The 23,205-nt window shown below is 38.4% G+C and overlaps 1 protein-coding gene across 1 annotated transcript; it reads right to left on the reverse strand.

The window, feature by feature from the left end:
• On the reverse strand, positions 1 to 3,585 carry LOC123658045. The gene is made up of 2 exons (XM_045593527.1): positions 698 to 3,585; positions 1 to 604 (listed from the first exon to the last, which is right to left on the reverse strand). Exons 1-2 carry the CDS (start codon positions 3,583 to 3,585, stop codon positions 1 to 3), a joined length of 3,492 nt encoding a protein of 1,163 aa, XP_045449483.1.
• Positions 3,586 to 23,205: the final 19,620 nt, after the last annotated feature.

The following is a 23,205-nucleotide window of genomic DNA, read 5'->3' on the forward strand; positions in this document are numbered from 1 at the left end:
CTAATCAATTGGCAGTCGTGACAAGGTTGATACCGCTCTCTTCAGAACAGAACCGTCCACCCGAACCTCAGCAAAACGGGACACTCCATCTGCTCCAAAGACGAGGTTAAGAATGCGCCCTCTGCGCCAACACAGTGGCGGTGAGTTAGCGTCCTTAACCAGAACGAGGTCACCAACATGCGGTGGATCAGTCTTGTCAGTCCACTTAACGCGCTGCTGGAGAATATGCAAATATTCCAAATTCCAACGTTTCCAAAAGCTCTGAGTGAGTTGTTGGATCAATTCAAACCGCGAGAGACGATTGAGTTTCACATCAACATAGGGGTATTCCGGCAGGGCGTTCAGCGGCCGTCCAATCAAAAAATGGCCCGGTGTGAGGGCTTCCAAATCGTTAGGGTCTGAAGAGATCGGGCACAACGGGCGTGAATTCAACATGGCTTCAATTTTGCAAAACACAGTTGCGAGCTCCTCAAATGTTAATACGGACTCGCCAATTACTCGTCGCAAATGTGTTTTGGCAACCTTTACAACACTTTCAAAAATTCCTCCCCAGTGGGGGCATGACGCGGGACTGAACTTCCAAGTTATTCTGCGACTAGCTAGTCTAGACGCAATCTCAGTCTCATTAGACGCCAAAAATTCATATATCTCTTTTAAATAGTTATTTGTGCCTTTGAAGTTGGTGCCGCAATCCGACCGAATCAAGGACGGTAGTCCTCGTCGTGACACGAATCTATCTAACGTCGCAACAAAGGCCTCTGTCGAGAGGGCTGAGACTAGTTCTAAGTGTACCGCCTTGGTGGACAGGCAAACAAAGACGCACAGGTAGGACTTGAACGTTTTACTGTTCCTGAGGGTCGAGGTCTTAACCGAAAAGGGACCTGCAAAGTCCGTCCCAACTCCAGCAAAGGGCCTTGTCTCTGTGACCCGATCCGACGGCAGGTCACCCATGATAGGCTGCATGGTAGAGGCCTTGAGTCTATAACAAGACATGCAGCGAAAGACCACACTACGGATCGTCCTTCGGGCTGATAAAATCCAAAATTCTCGTTGTAAAATGGCCAATAAGGCATTACAGCCGGCGTGGGAGTTCTTGATGTGACGATCAGTCACCAACAAACTCACTAAGTGGCCACTTTTGGGCAACAGGAGGGGATGACGAGCTCCATACGGGAGGTTTGCGTTCCTTAGACGCCCTCCGACTCGCAAAAGACCCGCACTGTCCAAAAAGGGGTTCAGTTTGCAAATGGCTCCAGACAGCTTACATTTGCCTTTTCTCAAAATATCAATCTCATTTTCAAAGTTCTCTTCTTGCACAGAACGAACCCAATGAAGAAGAGCATCCTGGAGCTCTTGTGGCGATAAGAACGCCTCCAAGCATTTGTTCTGTGGGTGTCTACAATTTCTGGTGAAGCGCTTGATCCAAGCGGTGACCCCCAGTAATTTGTCTAATGAGCTGTAGCGATTCATTAGGAAATCTGGGTCGAACGGATGGTCCCGCCGTTCAATCGCAAGGGTTCGCAACCCAGGCAATGTGACAGTATCCAAGGCCGGTGTTCGCGGCCAATTAGATTCTGACCTGGTCAACCACTCAGGTCCCCACCACAGGGAGTGCTCAACCAAAAAGGGGGCCATACATCCCCGTGATGCGCAATCAGCAGGGTTGACTTCGCCAGGCACATGCCTCCAGATTAACGGGGTTTCCGATTTCTGGATCTGAGAGACCCGATTTGCAACAAACACCTCTAAGGTGTGGACTGACGTCTTCAGCCAACATAGGACAATTTGACTGTCAGTCCATGCATAGACTGTCTCAATGTTAACTGACGGGCACAAGGTGGACATGACGTGATTCAAGAGGCGAGCAAGAAGGGCCGCCCCTGACAACTCTAGCTTGGGAATTGTCAAGGTAGTTCGAAGAGGCGCGACCTTGCTCTTCGCCATGACCAATGACACCTTCACTTGACCATCCATGGTCACGGTGCGCAAATATACGGCTGCTGCGTACCCACGTTCCGAAGCGTCCAAAAACCCATGAAGGGACGCTGTATGCTTCCCTGGTGGAAGCATAGCACGGGGCAACGATATCATATTGATAGCAGGCAATGAGGAAGCAAACAGGAGCCAGTCCTTCAAAATAGCTTCGCGGAGTGGCTCGTCCCATCCAAGACCTGCAGTCCAAAGTCTCTGCAGGAAGCATTTGGCCCAGAATATGACTGGGCATATCCAACCATTGGGATCAAACGTTCTCGCGACAGTCGACAGAACCAGCCGTTTCGTCCAAGTGCGAGGCGAATCCAAATCGACGTTGAACGTGAAGATGTCCTGGACTGGTCTGTACTGTATTCCAAGGACTGTCATCATGGTAGGATTGTCACGGTTCTCAAATAGGTGAGGATCCTGCTGGTGGTCATCAGGTAGCCCATCCAAGAGCGCAGGTAAGTTGGAGATCCATTTACGCAATTCATATCCTGCGGAGGCTAGGATGCCAATCAATTCGTCACGCAAAAGGAGAGCCTCTCTCTCCGTGGACGCACCAGTGCATATGTCATCAACATATAGGTCCTCCTTCAAAATGGCGGCTGCGCGAGGAAACGACATACGCTCTCGATCTGCGAGCTCCCAAAGCGAACGTATGGCCAAAAAGGGGCTAGACCGCAGCCCGTATGTGTTCGTGTTGAGTTCGTAGACAAGTATGGGATCTTGCGGGTTTTCCCGCCACAATATCAGCTGGTATCGACGATCATCAGGGTGGATTACCGTTTGCCTGAACATCATCTTGATGTCAGCTACGAAAACGAATTGGTGACGCCGAAACCGCGTGATGACGTCACAAAGGTCCTTAAGCAATTTGGGACCAGAATGAAGACACTGGTTCAAGGACACTCCCGATGTGGTCTGCGCAGAACCATCAAATACTGTGCGCAGCTTGCCACTTGACGGCTTTATCACAGCATGATGTGGGAGGAAAAAATGCTCCATCGAGCGCCAATCAAATTTTGACACAGACATGTGTCCCAAATCTTCATACTCCCGCATGAAGTCAATATACTTCTCTTTGAGTAGCGGGTCCCTGCTCATGCGGCGTTCCATTGCCAACAAACGCTTCTCTGCAGTAGGCCGCGAGTCGCCAAGGGGCGGTCGTACGGCAAGAAATGGCAATCTTGTCATGATCCGGCCAGAACGAAGATAACTGGTGTTGCTCTTGTAGAACCGTTCACACTCCTCGTGTTCCGGATCAGAGCGGGGTGCTTGTGGTGGCTCTTCCACTTCCCAAAATCTCTGCACGGCGTCAGAGAGGGCGGAGCCCACCATCAAAGCCGTTCCAGGTTCAGCAGGAGGGGGAGCCCTCAATACAGGCCCCATCAATGCGAACCCAAATATGGTCCGGAGGGCTACTAAGCCACCTGGCTGCAAAACACGATCCTTACCGAGTAATATTTTGCCCAGTACATCGGCGCCAAGCAACAAATCGACCGTGCCAGGTAGGTCGAATTTAGGGTCAGCCAAGTCCAAATCGGCGGTCAATTTTACCGCATCCGCAGACAACCGAACTTGCGGGTGACTGCCCAAGATGTTCTCCATCACAATGGCCGACGATCTCAGCGTCGGGCGTGGAGAATTTGAAGGCGAGAACTCAAACGAAACGTGGCCCTCAACCGTGGTTACAGGGGCGTTCCCGACACCTCTTATTACATCTGAATACTTTTTAATATTCAGGCCAGTCTGCCCCACCAACCAAGACGAGGCTATGCACCCTTGTGAGCCTGTGTCCAATATTGCTCGGACTACAACCGAGGCGCCCGTCCGTCCCCAGACCCGGACATAGGCCGTGGGCAAGAGGACGGTCTCAAAAGGGGGTGGTGCATAGCGGGGGCAGACGCCAACATCCTAATGTTGGCGTGGCGGCGATCTATCGCCGCTGTCCCGGGACGGCACGTCAAAACGAGGGAGTGGTTTAAACTCGCCCTCCTCTCGATGGCGACTGCCACGAGCCATAGTCGGCGGTTCGTAGCGCCGGGAGCGTCCGTACTGAGGGTTGCGCGGCTCCAAACGGGGACGCTCCGCCAGAGGGGGGGACGGCAATCGTACCGGACGTGCGTCACGGTAATCGTGGTAAATGACTGGAGGTGACCGTGATTGGTCACGAGGGTGCGGTGAGGGCGAACGGGGCACAAAGGTGCGGGATTGAACCCGAGGCCCCCTTCCATACCCGCCCGTGGGGCTGCGCGCCGAATCATATCGGCGATCCACAGCAGCACAATCTGCGTGGCGGGGGGGAGGTGAGCCGGACTCCAAATTGCGGGACTGAGCCCGGTGTCCGCTCTCATACCCGCCCGAAGGCGACCCCGGGTGGTCGCGGCGGCCATTTGCGTTGGCGCACAGCACCTTTAAATGTTGCCCTCCACAAACAGGACACGGGTGCATGTCGGGGCAAGCGCGCTGAAAGTGGTCCCCCAGGCAGGAGAAACACCAGCCTCGGGCCTTAGCAATCCGCCTACGAGAGGCCACATGCAACGCTACAAAGTCCGGGCACTGCATCGTTCGGTGCCCCCGGGACTTACAGAACCGGCAGACCGGTCGCGCAGCCTGCGCGACTGCAAAGTGGGGGGACGCCCTTCCCTTTGGCGCCATTTGAGCAGTGCGCCGTTTGTTGGTGGGTCCGGAGCTTGATAGTCCCACCGGCGCATCCATAACGTCGCCCATGCGACACTCATTCTCCAGGAACGCCAACAATTGCTCATAACTAGGGAGAGGAGATGCCTCATCCCTAGTGTGCGCCTGTTCAAAACGTGCTCTCAGGGACACCGGCAACCGCTTGAGCATAATACGCACCAACCAGTATGACGACTGGTCAACCGGCAGGCCCAAGCGGCTAAGAGCATTGGTAGCTGCAACGAGGGGGTTAAGCATCTTGGTCCTCAACTGGGCGGTATTACTCACGACAGGAATGTCCATTATCTGGTCGATGTGAGCATCGGCCAGACAGCGCTGGTTTTGGTAGCGCTTGGTGAGTAATGACCGCGCGACCGCATAGCTCCCTTCACAAATCGGGAGGTGCTGCACCAATTCTCTTGGCTCTCCATCCAGCACTGAGAGCAGGTAGGCCAGCTTTTGGGACAGGCTCAAATCCTCCCTAGAGTCCACAAGGCTTTCGAACAGGCCGATGAAACCCATCCACGCGTCGAGTCGACCATCGAAATGGGGGAGATCCAGGTTAGGCAGTTGGGTCAAAAGGCCCACGGGAGTCTTCAAAGAGGCCCTTGTAGGCGGTACTCCGGCGCGCGAGGCTAAGATCTCCCGGGCGCGTTGGGAGATTTCATCGGCGAGGCCCAAAATTTGGACGTAGTCCTCGTGGACTTGCTCCCGTCGCTCCTTCGGAAGCGACTCCATTGGCACATCGTCAAGGTGCAGAAGGAGGCGCTGGTACAGAGTCTCGACCTGTTCAAGTCGAGCCGGGCATTTCTCGTACCTGTCTATTAAGGCCTCCGTGCGGTCTTCCCTATTCACCAAGGCGACCGCTGAACTGAACCATCTCAGTTGAGCTGTGATTCCTGAACAAGATTCACGGACCATGGTGACCGCGGTCGAAGTCATCTTCAAAGGCACAGATATAACAACAGTAACAACAAACAATAATCAAATTAATTCCAATGAAACAACTGCTATCACTGAATTGAAATCAAGTATCAAATCTTAAATAACTTCAGTAATAATACAAGAAAAAATTAAAACTAAGTTTTTTAATCTAATATTTCAACAAACTAGATTCAAAGCAATAACATAATTTACTCAACAAATTAATGAATTTACTGATAAATACCCATTTAAACAGCTATTTCTAATCTTATACTAACAAACAAGAGTATTTATAAGAAATTAACCTTCAATAAAGCATAAGATAACAGCTGTTATTAACTCAAATCCAAATATTAGACCTTAAGTATCTAAATATAATATTTTAATAAAGAAAGAATTAAACAAATTGTGACCTAACTTATTCATACAATATAATAAACTGAGCAACAATAGGTTAACCACGCTCTGCTACCAAAACTTGTTACGTCCGACCTGGAGTATATTGAAAACGAGTGGAAGCGTGATCTCAGGTACGAACGGGACGAACAATTGTCTGCAGTACGCAGAGCTAACACTCAATGTCTTAAATAAAAATCCTACCTTAGTTTCACTGAATACTGTTCGGTGAAGCCTCGCCAGGTATAACTTAATTAACATCAAACTATAATTGGCCAATCATTACGTCTAATGCTAATCAATTATACTTAACTGAAGTGGCGGGCTGAAGCAGGAACCAGCAATCAAAATGGCCGTTGTTCGGCGTAGTTCCCTCACGTTTTTCACAATAATTCAACAAGGAATACAAGGAATACACTTTGCTATTAACAATTAAATTACTTCAAACAACAAAGGATGGTTCGATCAACAAAAGGCGATAATTTTTCGCGAGAACGAACAAGTACAAACAAAAGCATAACTTTTATACGGAGACCGGAAAAACGATGCAAATTTTTAAATTCAAAGGTGACGAATGACAGCTCATAGATAAAAACCATTTCGTAAACTATACTAACTGTCATAGATAATATAATAGTTTAGTGTTGCTACATTTGGTTCATAACAAAAGGAATACGAAAGAGTTGTGTTGACCGTTTTTAACAAAAAAAAATACTGGTATCATTGCACAAAGTTAAGAATATTTACCTAAAACTGAAAAATATATAAACTGTAAATTTTGGATGTTGAAATTACGACGCGAAACGGGCGGGAATTCGCAGCCGGCGGCAAACACGGAACGTCCGCCTTCTAAGCACGCTGCCATTGTTCCTCTGGCTCTGCGGTCTCTGGCCATAGTATCCTACATATTTGTAATTAAAATTAAGTTTATACGCGATCAATTTTGTGTTCTGTAACAGTAAAATTTTATGCCAATTCGAATTTATATTTCCAACCGGCTGTGTTTTATGGATCGTTTGTTTCAAGTTATATTACGTAGAGCTTTTGAACATAGTCAGCCGTAAATTCTTCAAAGCAATAAACTATAATCACAAGTTCATTGTGTTTGACACTAGTCCGTTAGTTAAGAATTTTCAAATGTCCGTTTCGCATGCACTCTGCTGTGCAAATGCCCGGTGCAGCCTTGGGTCATCTTGGTCACATTAAGCTAATATGTAATTGATTGGTTTCCTCGTGGACGGGAGCGGCGGCGTGTGTACCCTGCCCTATGGATGACGCATGCAAAAACACTAATGTTGTAACGGTAACACAGCTCTTCCGGCATCGTAAATGGATTCTCAAGAATATAATTCGGACAATCACTTGATCAATTAAGACTCTCGTGTCTTGAATATGTGTAATCAGAGCGAACGACTATACGAGTTCATTAATCTCAAATCGATTTACATGAATAATATATATTCCGTTTCCGGTATATACTCGTATATATTAAGTCGCACTTTAATTACATTAAGTAATTAGTGTGAATCCGGTAATTAAGAAACCACGGACAACCTGTTATTTGAACATTTTTTTATTAATTATTTTAGACGCGTCAACTTTTTTCTTCAAAAATTAATTTGCTCGTTTCATAATGACTTTTTTTTTCATTCCCTGGTACTTTTCCTTTTTATGTACCAAGTTTATATATAAAAATCGTAAAACCTTTTAATATTTGCATGTTTTTATTAAATCGATCTTGATTACTCTCAAGGTTGATCTTTGAAACCAGAAGCATCAAACATTATTTTAAAAACAAACATAGATGTATGCCAAGATTTGGGGTTGTTAGACTTAATCCTTGGTTTGCGTAAAAAGGATAAACATGCAACGAAATCGCGGGTGCGCGTGATAATGTTTTTAATTAAACGTGCTGAAACGTATTTTAATTGGTGTCGCATCTCGTGCCTACCGTTATCGGCAATTATGCGAATGTTTACGAACCTTATTTGAGCACATGATATAGCTATTCATCATGATGCAGTGCTATCGTACTATCAAAGTAGGTAACACTTTTCGTTGCCAATTCATTCAATCATAATCTATGCCATTACTCATTTAGTATTTCATGTTTCGAACTAAGCAAAATATAATTAAAGAAAAGGATCTATTAATGAGTAGTTTTACCTAGTAACACCATTTTTTTTCCTACAAAATTTAGCAACTCTGAGAACGTTTTGTTTGTTTTTTTACATTGTAGGTTTCACGATGGTTTACCGGAACAAGCTCGCACGTAATTTAAGTGGAGCGATGTATTGCGGCCGCACGATGAGACGCGAAACGATGCCAGCGCGCGAATCCCGTTGGGACGGACTCCATTACCGCCCACCGCACCGCGCTTGCGTTGATAAACCGACCTCGACATAAAGATGTCGCGCTATGATAACATTGGATGGACAGTTGACAACACCGCGTCCTCGCTGTCCGCAACTTGATAATCTCACTTTCGGATCGAGTGCTGCAACGAATGTACAATTATAAGAACGCAAATCCAGCTTCGTGGCCATATTCAACCTCTTTAATTCTATTTTAGCATGCGACGCAACGAGACGGGCGCATCTTATCAAAGACAGGCCGTAAAATAAACGACCGTATGAAACTCGGCTTCTTTTACGAAACTAGAAAACATAACGTTATGTGCATTTTTAATGGTACATTACAACGACCGTTTATGCAATGCAACTCGTCATTTATTTATAAAAGTATTAAGTTCTCGTTATGAATGTCGACACAAATTTTTCTAAAGCCCGTTAAACAATTTACGCTTTTTAAGTGCCTTCGGTCATGTCGCTGCGTTAATAAACTACAGAGCATACGTCAGATTATAACATGTAATTTAAAAATAATGAAGAGGTTTAAGTATTTTCTTAAACTTTATAATTTAACTCTATCAAAAATATTCCTTTGTGAGTGGTATTTAGCGAATCAATCGGTCAGTTAAGATAAGTGATGATAAAATAAAAGAAAATAATAATTCTATACGATTCTAAAAATTATATTTTTTTGTATGACAAAAGAATCGATGAAAGAAAATGCAGCTAGTAATGTGGCAGAACGAAGCAGTTTTTCAACTTGTTATTGGACTTTCACAATATATTTTCCTCTGATAGTAATACCTATCTATTATAATACTATAATTTCTACGCTATTTTTTCATTCAGTAGTGTTATAAATAATGTAACATAAAATAAAAATGTATCATTAACCTGCAGTTATTTGTTTCATTAGTTGTACGTTTCACTGGCGTGTATGCTAGCTCTAAATATTTTCCATAATTGCTCTTATAATAAATAACTCAATGAAAAGCACTAACAACAATTTTACGTAAATCCTCACTAAACACAAAAGATCATGAGAATGATGAGATATGCAGAATTATAATTTTCCTCTTAAGCTGTATTTTATTATGACAGACAAATGAGCGTTAATTATATTTTAATTAATAATAGTAAGAATTAAAAAAAATTGATCGATTGAAAAACATACTTTTTCGATCTTTTTGAAATATGTGACAAAGTTAATTATTCGTCTCGATTTTATTGCTATTTGCAGACAATTAAGAGCATTTCCGCCTTTTGTCTATGCTGTGACTTATAGTAAGATTGCTTCCGGATGCCCTAGGCCCGAGGGTTGATAATACTCGGACATTTCCTTTATTACTGTATGCCTGCAGATGCAGTCCATTCTTAACGGTCTCTGAATTAACATAAATTCTATTTAGATGAAAATCGATGCTTGATCATGATCAGTATAGAGCAATCAGGAAACAATACGCTGAATGATCGAAAGCATTGGCAATCTCCATACCTAAGCCATCTAGATCCTGTCTGTGCACACCTGTTTGTATAACGAGAACGTCTTATTGAGCACTAGGCTCGAGCCTATCGCTACCTAATCTTATTACCTACTTTCGTATATTTAAATCAGTTTTGTAGTGTCTATGTAGTCATAATAAATACGACTAAAAATAAACTGCTTTCATTGATTTCATGATTGACTCACATCTTAGATTAAGTAGTTTAGAGTAAGTTGTAAGTTAAAAAGATATTTATATTGCTTGTAAATGTTGAAATCTTAGACCTTTCGATATTCTGAGATTGCATGTGCGAAATATCTTGTAAAATTAGCATGTAACTTGTAGGTAATAAATACTTGACTTTCATGATCTTTACGAGATAATTACTGACACATTGGAGCTAGAAAATATATTTCAAACATATAAGCTCTGAAACTTGAATATATAAAATAAAGTAAAAAGTAACATTAAAAAAAATATTTGATATTCCTTGCAGGTGATAGTATCTTTGATAAATGACATTTGAATGGAATTCTCTTCTTAGATTCAAAGGAAGCTTTAATTTTTATCCGCTACATCGCATGCGTTTATATCGTGAAGGAAGTTCACTTCATTAATATTATTACTACATACATGAGTATGATATTTATTTAGTTAAGCAGGTCATTCGTCAGAAAACGGTAAAAAGTAACAGGATAACGTTGAAACCTCTTTGGGAAACTACTCACCGACATATCAATTTAACCTATTTTTAAGTGATAAGAAGTTGCGATCTCAGTTCTTATTCAGATTAACACCTGCTTGTTAATTTTGCGAAAATATATATTTACGACTTGTTTGTTTTACTTTCGAAGTATGTTTAGTGCTCAGTTATTAGGTGTCGATGTTTTGATTTGCGAAAGTGGTTTCAATGAAACCTACCGGTGCTTATTGTTAGAGACCTAACGAGTGATCGTCCTAACATAAACCGTTTATAATAATTATAAACTAAACTTTATAAACCAATAAATGTGTAACGAATGAATATGTTAATTAATTTTATATTTTTATATGTGAACGTTTCCTTCTCGAAAGTTTCATGTTTATAGTCGAAGCGGTATTTTACTGCTAGCTAGCCATATACGTACATTATATAGACACATTCTCTAATTTAAAATTTTGGGTGCTACGATTCACTTCGTACGCACTACCAGAAAATCTAACTGTATCTATCTCTTATGTTTACACTTCGCTGACTTTAAGGTCATTATTCTTTTGAGTCATTTGAGATAATTTGACACTGTTATATTATTATTGGAGTATATTACCGTGCACAGACGAATTTATACTGTAACTGTAATATCTTATAAACAAGAATGTAACTCTTAATGGTAGACGCAAAAGAAATAGGTATTGCATTATCTCACACGTTTTAACGATACTAATTACACTAAATGGACGAACGACACCGTAACTACTAACGTATCAATCGAAGCATTTAAGTTTCCTCTGTAGCTAATAAGATAGAATGACGTGGTACTTTTGAAGGTTTACGAGTCCCGATTGGTATAGAACAAGATGGGTTACTGACCTCAACTCCAGCAATCACTATCCGCTATCCGCTGCCGACGGTCCTGATGAACAAAGAAAAAACGAATGTTAATTATAATAGTTATGCGTTATGGAACAGTGAATCATAATGTAGTATAGCGCTACTGAAACGCCACATACGGCAGCTATTATTTATACTTGAACTGTAAATGTTTACACAAAATTACCTTATTATAATATTAGAAGTACCTGATCTTAAGCTACAAATTAATGTTATTCTCTTCGCAAGTAGATTGTTATGGAAGATAAGCACGGATCTCCGCACGAGTCTTACATAAGTCGTTGAAATGTAACAGATATTCACTCAGACATACAATTATCATTACGAATACTAGTGTAATGTATTTAACATCAGTCACTGAAACGTATTACCGAGCCGTTGTAATATATATGTAAAGACCGTGAACTTTTACGAGATAAGCGGTTTTTCACATGTAGTAAATGTATATAGCAACACGCTTGGCTTAAGCTTTAATGTAGAGTATATCCTGTTAGTTAAACAAACCTCAAGATTATTTAGTATTTTCTCTCTCGCTCTAACACATTCATGTGAAAAGAATTTTCTTATTTACATTTAACTGTATCACACGGCTCTCTTCGTACGACACCTGAATCAAGAAGTTTTAGAAAGGATAAATAATTGATACTGAATACTGAATACTTTTTATGCATTCTTAAAGTAAAAGTAGGTATTATTAATTAAATATTATTTGACTATACTATGATGCACTGTATAAATAAATATAACAGTATACTATATTTGATTAGCATTAAAATTATATAATCAAAATAGTTGAAAATATAGACTTGTGTTAGCTCATTGAACTATTAAAATATGTATCTATTATTGACGTACCGTATTTTAATTAAAACTAACACTTATTTAACTAGATTAATTTTCTTAATCAGTTTCATTTATCAGACCTTGTACAACTTCATCGCCTGCCTATCCCACGCTTAGATACATTGAGTAATTATTAAAACAATGAGATCGATACACATGCTGATACGTTCTCGATAATCAAACTCTGTTACAGATTAGGTTGCAGCTATATTTGCAATAGTATCTTTATAAAAAGTTACATATTTGCATAATTAGCTGTGTCATGTGGCTTTATCCGATCCGTAAAGATTTTGCTATAAGGCATAAACCAAGATTAGAAGATTATGTGTCAAACCGAATTTTTGACTATATCTACAAAAAAAAAAATTATAAAAAGGTAAAATAATAAGGCATTCAATTTTTGTATATTTAAAGTTATTTTTTTTATACGTAACATAATTATTTCACTACTATTCGACGCATTTTATTTACGGCCGTAGACTTGCTTGTCCTGTTTGACTTGACACTTGATTGCGACGTTTGCGGAGAAGGACTAAGAACGACGCGTCCTGCGTTAGTTCGACAAACACACCAGCACTAGCCAGCTCGGTCACGCCACCCGCGCACCATCCGTCAATGTCACGATGCCGGGCACTATTCTCACGTGAGCAATACGAGGAAGTGTTTTTATCGCCATTACGTTAAGAAGCCATTACCAAAGACGCCTTTCATCGACTCTTCCGATGTTAGAAGTGTTTTAGAGCAGTTTAATCTCGGGCTGTAAATTCGCAAAGATAACGGCAGCTGAACTAAACATGCGTGCTTGGGTAAGATTCGTAACTTCACGTCGATGTTATCAGATCTTGGCAATTTCTCTTACGTACGTAGTAATGTATGTAGTACACAGGAAATTAAAATATTTTGTTACGATACTTTAATGCACTTAGTTCAATACGTCGAGTTCAATAGCCTATAAATATTGACTCGTCGGGAAGAATGTGCCTAAATAAATAACCTTGTATGTTCGCTTGACAAAACATGTTCCCGCATGTTATCATTATTTATTTAGTTATATTTGTTATTATATCAGTATATACCAGTAGTTTGTACTTATTGAATCTACATGCTGCTTTACAAGTTATAGTAAAGTTCTTTTTGTAGTTCAGTTACAGAGTGAGGCACTCCAGTCGAAGTAGTTATAACAACACCCTCAAAGCGTTGTCGCTCCCACTCGCTTTCAGCTTATCGTTGCCTCGTCATCGACATTGTACATCCATTTTATTCCCGTCGACTTGAGAGCGACAATAACTTAAAAGCATGTCAGCTGCCTGTACTACTAGCAAAAGCGTCATATAATAGACGTTCTAAACAGTAGAGAAATAGACCATGCTCCCATACTCCGTGTATATGTCCTGACTGCTCGCAATGTTCCCTGTCTGTTATCCTTTTATTCAGATATTTCTATTCGGACAAAACTGTTGTTTTTATTCAACGTCAAAGGTGATCGAACTCGTTCAAAATGAGTGTCACTTGCCGATATTTTTGTGGGGACGAAAATAATTCGATTAAATTTTGTCAACCACGGCGCGGTTTTGTACTGTTTTTTTTTTCTCACTAACTTTTATACGTGATGCTGCGCACATTTTACCATCACAATTTTTACAGTAGACGACAAAACTTATTTATATAACAAAAAAACTATTATTACTCTCAAGACAGTTAAAATTTCAGATTTAAAGAATGGTCATAATTTAGGTAACCTCCTTTTAATAAACACTCGTATAATCAAATTTAAAATCCTTCAAAAACAAACTAAAACGGTTCCAAAAATTGCCAAAATCATTTCATAGTTTTTAAATCTGGGGGTCCGTGTAGATGATATGACCCCAAGATTGTTTCTGCAAGTTCTAACGTTAAATTTCAATCAATATACTCAAAGATTGTATTGCAGTGTATATTTGCATTTTTTAACTTTTCATTTTAATAATAAAAGTTTCAACTATCAATTCATTTACATGTATCGATCGAAAAATTTCTGAACACATTATTTTTATAGTTTTTGTTTACTTAAAATGTAAAATAATCGAATGGCCTACTAAAATTGCAATGAAACAAGTCAATTATAAGAAAAAGCTTTTAAATTCGTACAAATAAGTAAAAGAACGCTAAGTACAGCTAGACTTCTTCGTTGTAAACCGTAAAATTCGATTCAAAACTCCTGCTACAGAAATAATTGCGGAGCCAAGAAATTACCTTAAACTTATTTTATTTTTTATATTTAGCCAAGATTTAAGATTTTGGCATGATTTCAATTGTTTTGAGAATAATAAGAATGTGTTAATTTATAATGCGTATAGCAACAGACCACAACGACATCCACAAACACAGTAACCACTTCGGTACCGCTACAATACAAACTTGAATCCTAGCCACAACGGGAAATGCCTGTCGTCGTCGACAACCACATAACCTGCTCGCCACCACAGTTTCCGGTACAATAGTTTCAATGTCCCGTGATCACCACAAGCAAAATCATAATAGTTAAATAACGTGAAAAAAAAGTGGTAAATCGAAACACTCAAGAAACTCCACACGAAAGTAAGTTTTGAATGTCTCATTTATGCGTTGAAATAATCATTACTGATTCACCAGATGTTCTACGTCATCGCAGTATCAGAGATGTTTGCCATGTTGGTTGCTAACTGAAATTCTTAAGAGAATCTTTTATCTTCATAATGCTAACCGTTTCGGCTCTTGTTCGGGGTCTTACTGTGACAGCCATTATAATTCTCTGTGAATATGGAAGCATACAAAGGCACCATTGTGGTCTCTATAAATATTTATGAGTAAGTGCTTATTTTGTACACACGTGGGCAAGTGGATACGATAACGATATTGTCGTCCTAATTGAACATTTTGTAGGTGAATTTTCTTTTTAATTATCAACAAATTCTATCAAGATTTTAATAATTGAAATACAATTATTCTTATATACTTCTTGTATACTATGTATTTGAAGCAAGATTTTTAAGGTTTTTTTTTTCAATGATTACGGCCATATTAATATCTTGCATATTGTTACCTTTATAAGGGAATTCAGTTTATTGTTATATAACGATAAATACTAGAACGATAGTAATCCTACTTTCTCTTAACTAGTTTCTTAAGGCCACTACAAGAAAGTAAAACTCCGCTATGTTGGCGCTCGACGACTCGCCTCGTGTCCTGTTGACATACAAATTGCGATGATAAATTATTCTGGGATACTGAACATCCACTCTTTTATTACCAACAGCAATTTTATCGTCAGGATAAATCATAGATGTACGTTGAATAATGATTTCAATACTCAATGATTAGTCACAGCTGCCAATTTTACGCTAGCTCTAAAGTTATCTATACAAGAGAGATGCCTTTAATAAAAATTTAACTGCATTACCTTACTGTTGTTAGATATCTTTCATATCACTTAGATCAAAGAACACATTTAAAGTTATTCAGTGTTTACGACTAAAATATGCCGACCTGAATAGTTTTACTACGTAATGGGATTACTATATTCATACCAGTATTAAACTTTTTTTGTTTTGCATGACATTTGTCCCTATACACTTAATACACCAGTCGTAAAATTCGTTGCTATTTATGACTACTAAACGAAGGTTATAGTAGTAACAAGAGTTCAGTTAACGCCAACAGTAGGTGGTTCGATTCCGTCTCAGAACGCATTAGAGAGTAACTAATTCATGCGTTCCTAGTAAGTAGTAAGTTTTCATAAAACCTAATATTAGATAAATTATTATCATCCGCAGTAATGCAAATCGACTTACTAAATTCCGTGTGTCGTTTATAGAAGGTATTTTGACCACTGCTTTGACACATTTACAAGTTGTTTCAGTTCAGTATTATTGTTGATTAGCTCTTAATAGTTGTAGAGTAAGGCTTAAAACTCAATTAACAGGTCCTTAAACACAAAACTATTTTAACAAATATTGACGAAAATAGGTGTTATCATATTATCAAACAATTTATGTTACTTTATTAAACTTTCTTGTTAATTTTCTCTTCTATGTGATGCTCAGATTTTGAACACTTCATGGTGTAATGATTTTTAATAGGACTTATCGCGAATTCTGCTGCAAAACTTTTGCTTTAAGCTTAAATGTATTGTATTACTTAAAAAATATACACGTCAATTTAGATTTCTTAACGATGTGGAACATTCAATAGGAATAACGAAGCTTCGCGGAAATAACACGTTTAAGTGCAACATAAAATCCGCTAACACGTATTTCCTTCAAGTGTATACAAGGCTGACACACTTTTGGGACGTTTCGCCTCAGACGACGTCGACGTCACGTTTCCTATGTTAAGAGTTGTTTATTGAAGTCATGATATGACCTTAACATTGTATTTTACGATTGTCTCGTCATTGGTCCAAGCACTGACATTTCAATAGAGAAGGTGAGCACAGGTCGCAGCGTGAGTTAGGGCACGATGTTATATAGTACATCCATCTGCCTTGACAATTAAGGTGGTACGAGAACATTGTCAGTATCAAATTTCATTAAAAAATTAATTTCTTAGTCGTTACCAGGTATTAATCTTTTCCACGAAGGAGTCTGTAGTTAATGATGATGTCTTATCATATTTTTTTAATTTAATTTTCAGCAACCCTGAATAAAATTTGATCATTAATTCTTGCAAGTCCACAAGTGATGTATAAAATATTCCATTAGGAACTAACTGTAAATATTTCGCATTGCTCCCTAGAGAACACTATGGGTAAACGATTAGCTATATTTAACTCAACGTGTAGCAGCTGAATTTCTCGAATTGCTTGCGGAAGCCTATCGGCGTTGGTGTTGACTTGAATTTGCATCTAGTATTTTCTAGTCGTTACGTCGATTGTAGGTACTCACGATTTAACGCTGGTATTAATGCATTATTCAGAGGGGTTTTCATTAGGCTGTCGCTATCGGTGCGGAGAATCGCGCTCTCGTTAAAATGTACGGATGGCATGACGGCTGCTCGTATTGGGAGCACTAAATGGTCTCTGTAGTATACAGTGCTAAAGTCAAAAATATCGACTTCTATTTGCATACGCATTTCTATACTTTACTACCGTTCATTGTAAGCTTCTTCCGCAATATGTTTTAGTCGTACGTGATCCAGCTTACTTTGTATTTTAATGTGCTCGCTACTATGTCAAAGTAATAAACATTAATTTTAAGAAAAGCCATAAAATATTAAACCAACAAAATTCTGAACTGTAACATACATAAAGCATTTCCTAGCTTGACAGTTTTATACATCTCATTTTTTTTTCTTTTCTTCTCTTACTTTAAATAAACTTTTAACTGAATGTTTTATTAAAAGTGTCATTAACCAAGTAAAGAGACTCATTAGAGACCCTGTTTGCAGTTAAACCAGTTCAGGAATACTTGTGTGGTAAACTCGGATAAAAAGTACAGGTTTGTCAACACATGCGTTGTGACCTCGCGGATGCAGTATACTTTCCACATTAATGAGTCGCCATTTCCCTTTATACTGACCCGATATCCAAATTTTTAAATATTAAAAAAACATAATTGTACCACAAAACCTGGCAAGGTTAAAATTAAATGAATATTTTTACTTATTGCAATACAATTAAAGCTTAAAAAACGAATGAATTAAACACGATTAAGTTGGAAGAGTAATTAAGATTTAATAGCAATCACGCGTCTAGCTTAAAGTTAAATATGAGACTGTAAATAGACAAAAGCGTGGGATTCAATTATTGGATTCATTTCCAATTAATGGTATCTGTTCGTTTATGGATGTAACAGTCGCGGCCGTGGGCCAAACGTGTTATATACACGCATGTTATTATCACGATACCAAATAACGACCGAGACACATGATGCACTTACCTTCGACTTAAATAACGATTCAATATTTTCAACTGAATTTCTATGCATATTATAATCGTAAACATTCGAATATGACATTTATGCCCTATATCAATGACAAGCGAAGGTGACAATTTGGATTAATATTAGAGGCGTGCCAGAAAATTTAGTACACGATATGGTGATAGAAGTCTAGGAAGGTTTATTTAAATTCTTATTCAAACATATTTTTACTAATTAATGTTTCGAATATATGGGTTTAATTTAAATAGTGGGAACTGTAAAGCTGCCTGCGATTCATAGTATTCAAGAAATTTCGTCTCAAAACTAAAGGTATTCATATAATTAGAAATATCCCGGAAACAGTTTAAATTTGCAAGTTTATTGATCCTAGACACCGGCGTACGGCACGTCACTAATGTAAACAATGAGCTACACTGACCGGGTTAACCTTGAATGGCAAATGTGCGTTGAGTTTCGCCGAGGAAAAATATGTCATTGATGCAAGCAACGTGCGTGCGCCGGGTAACGGTCACACCGAACCGAATAAGTGGTTTTACACCGTACGTGGAATGATAATGTTAAAATCTCGTTGACACGCGATTCTCAAGCCATTTTACTATCTGACGCATTTCATGGTCCCACTTTCTAGCCTTGCATATTTAAAATACTAGTAAAAGTTCCCACTTACTCATTGCATGTATACGTAGGCTAGTCGTTTATGCATAGGTCAATGTCCCCCTATCAGTGGGTAAATGCAAGGTCTAATTGTGTATTTATTAATATTATCTATATATGCAAAAACTTTGTACCGCTTTTAACGAAACGAATTTGCGCGGACGGAGTAGTATGAAATTTCGCACACTTATAGTTTATATAGAGAAAGAGTGCAGAATGCTAATATTTTATTTTAAATTATGGATAAAAAATATATATATAATTGTGTTTGCTCGCAAATGAGAAAAAACCGACTTCAATTAAATCGACTAGTAATACAACGTAAGTAGACGAAAACAATCAACAAACGCACTAGTCGTCACTACGATTTTCGAGGGTTTCCCTCGATTTCTCTAGGATTCCATCATCAGATCCCGATTTTCTTATCATGGTACCACACTTGGGATATCTCCATTCCAACAAAAAAAGAATTATCAAAATCGGTTCATAAACGACGAAGTTATCCCTGAACATACATGCGATCGAATTGAGTAACCTCCTCCTTTTTTTAAAGCCGGTTAAAAATAAAATAAAAACATTACTACCATATATTTGACACACTTACGGATATATATATACTCTTTTGTTTATTATTATAAAAGTTTAGTCTTTGACAACAAAACCTTAATAGGTAAACTAAATGGTAACCTAAATGGTTTGGTTATTACCCTAATATTCCAACTTATAATTTAAATTAGTTATGGTCGAATTTCGGCTACTGGGCGACCACTAGTTGTTGTTATTATTGTAACATGTGTTTGTATAACGGATTACATTTTTGAACAAGCCGTCAATATTCTTATTTTAACTAATCTGATCATAATGAAATTTTAAAGGTTTATTACATCAAATACAATTAAGTACGTCCACGCTGCATCTGCACCACGTTTTAACGATATATATAAAGTTCCTATAGAACAGACTATATCAATAATCGAAACAGGAAATCCCTATTATGCCGCGAGCTTGCAACTTCGGGTTTGGATGATTGAGATGATAAGTTTACTTTGTAATTATTGTCACGTAAAATACATGCACGGATTTGTTCCTTCAAGTTGCTCTTTTACGGGTTATAAAAACTTGTACATCAGTATGAAATACTCCTAAACACGCTCCTAAGATCCTGTCTCGGATACAAAAAGAAAGGGCTGATAGTCGAAGACTGGATGCACATAATATTACTATATATATATTCTGTGCATCTGAAGTTCCCTTTCGAGATATGTCAGTTGCTTTCTCCGCTGCTTTGCTACTGACTGCGATGAGAACTATAAATGCACTCTTCCTTTCTACGTCGTCAGTTGATACGAGCTTTAAGTCATTGTAACAAGCAAATTATTTACACACATTTATTTCACTCTTAAAGTAAAACGTAACAGTTATTTACTAATGTAGTTTATAATAACACTCACCCCGTGCTACAATCACGATTAACAATTTTCTCACGTCCGCATGAAGATCGAGTTAGTCGACGACAACCTCAGCAAAAAATAAGAATGAAAATCTAATAGAGTTTGTAGCAAGCTAGTTATTTTTTATACTTTTTAGTTTATTTATCAAAGAAGAAAGCTACAACGCTTGCGAATGAACGCGAAACAACCTTACATTACTATAATAACTCGGTCCCGCCCTTTTGTCATTATTCTCGCACTTTCAATGGTATCTAAGGTAATACTAGAAATAGTAAACTCAACGTTATCTAATTATTTTACAATAGTTTGTATGAAATCCTTTTTTTTTTTTTCATTATTATTCCGATATAAAACGCTAAAGTTTACATAAGTAAAACCATCGACTTGTCTCTTTTAAAGTAATTAACAAATCAAATGAAAACGATAATAACGTGACTGAATGTTATTGCAGCAAATTACCATAATTATGATCGGCATTATTAATGAGAATACAATGGACTTATTAACAGACGTACAGCTGGTAACAGCGATGCTTCATAAAACGAACACGATAAATAAGCGGTGATCATTGAGATTGATAGAAGAGAAAATCAAAGATCATCAGTTATTACACCTCAGATATTCGCCTTCTTTTTACCATCGACATGGAATTGGCTTTCAATTACTGTAATAACTAATTCACATTTGTAAAATAGTTGATAAGTCTTACCTAGCAAAATAATTTTCTATATTTTTCTAATTTTCTACTGGTATTTTCTTTTTCAATGTACTTTATAGCTTAGTTAGTCTTATTTATTTAACATTGTAACATTTATTTATTTTTATAAAAAAATAATCATAATAATCTTAAACGCATAATTACATACAACATAAAAAATTTACTCACAAAGGTTAGGATTGGATTCTCCTACAGAATTTACTCTTTCTTTTATTATACCATTAAAACTATTGATGAGATCATTCAGTCTTTAGAATAACCTCTAAGTATTATGTAATTACAATATCCTTCCTGGAATTACAAGAAATGGACGCCTGTCCCTTATACAGACTTGTTCCTGTTTGTACTTGAACCATGTTTAGTAATTGCTTTCGCGGCCGCTGACTCCATTCTATTGATGAAGTGACTGAGCTACAGGCTGTAGTCGCCCGCTGTTCCGCTTTTACATTCACTTATTCTTATACACAGGTATACTTTTAAGGAACAATATTTTCGGACCTTATACATAGACATATTTCTCAATAACCAATTATTTTTAGATGTATTGCTTACTACTGGTTTACAAGTAATCGTTTTGCTAATTAAAGCCTACAATGCTTACGCTTAAACAGTAAACACGCGAACGCTACCTACTAATAGAATTATTATTCGTTAAGCTGCGGCTATTTACGGCGCCGGCTTTATTTAGAGGCATTGATTTTAATGCCGCGCTAATAGTTTTTCGATTTACCCATGTGATAAAACACTGAGTAAATCCGTTTGGTTAGTGGCAGTATCGCGCGTAAAATCGTAACTTCTTCCCACATAATTGGCGTGTGGGCGCGGCGCTGGTGTTATCCCGATCGCCGCCCACCGACGACGAGGTGACGCCCGATTAGATAGATAGGCCCAGCCTGCGACCCATTGACACCTCCCAATGCTGTCTTCGCCATCTAGTCTATATCAATACTATATCAGATATAATTTGACAATAAATTAATTTCATTTATTACATATAATAAAGTTAATTTCGTTTATGACTTATCTATTTAGTAACTTTTCATTCGTTTGAATCGAATTCTGTGGCGAACTATTTAATTTTTTTTATCAAACTACATCATAAAATCTATTATATAGTATAGAGCTTTTGTTTTTAATGATCGTTGACAGTAACAACGGTAAACGTTACTTAATAGTCACGCCCGATTGCAAATATACGAATTTGATTGTTATCGTCTTAGGACTAGGTACTCGCTTTTGTCCCCGGTGACCTTTGAAGGTTGCACACGTCGCTAGCGACATTACTCGGGAAAACAACCCTCATTAGTGGTAAGATATACCATTAGAAAATGTTTTCTGTGCCCACTGGAAACTAAATAAGATCGCTTCATTGATTCTAGATTGTTTTCTGAAAAGTTTGTCATACTCAAATATATTTATTGACCATGATTAATGGTACGCGCCTACGTTTATACGGACGATAAATATTTTTACTTAAACGTAAACTGTTATGTTTAACCAATTTTTTAATCAACTTTAACCAAGTCTGATGTTCATATATTGCTTTTAATTATTAGGCAAAAATGTTAAGATTATGCTTAAGTTGAGATTATTGGTGATCGATTATTTAAAAACTTTAAGTCATTGGCTAAAATATTAACTAAAAATCGTCTTATATTAGAATCTCTTGTTATTTTTCATAAATTATTTGATCTTGCACTTTCTCGTTAGCACAGTAATAGCCTGAAGGGTGGCTAGCAACTGGTGTAAGTATTCAATATTTGTTGAAAATGTTTAAGACTTCCTATGTTCTTAGCTGGAAGGCAGAGAAATAGTAACTGCTTCAATAAGTTCATGTAACTCTAGTGATTATCTGCTTGTTTTATTTTACATCAGCAACGATATAATGTGTGATTGAAGTTAAATTATTTACTAAGTATTTTACATGAATGTATAATTTACAAGATGCTCCTTTATTTTCAAAGCCAAATTTAACTCGTTAAAATATACATTAAACTAATAATTTTCGTTTGATATGAGTTTTACATAAAAAAGATACGCATAGACTTTAAACGCCTATAACAACATTTGTTAAGACTTAAAAGGGCTGATAAATTGTCCGGCGCTATGTTTAAGTTAATGTACAGATAATCTAAAGACTGGAGAGATATTAGCGACGTCTTTGCAAATAGCCACTACAGCTGTTTAGCAGTTGATAGCGCTGTGCACATTGTTACATCGACAACGATACTCTTATTATT

The sequence above is a fragment of the Melitaea cinxia genome, chromosome 11 (assembly GCF_905220565.1).
Source record: "Melitaea cinxia chromosome 11, ilMelCinx1.1, whole genome shotgun sequence".
NCBI classification, from domain to species: Eukaryota; Metazoa; Arthropoda; class Insecta; order Lepidoptera; family Nymphalidae; genus Melitaea; species Melitaea cinxia.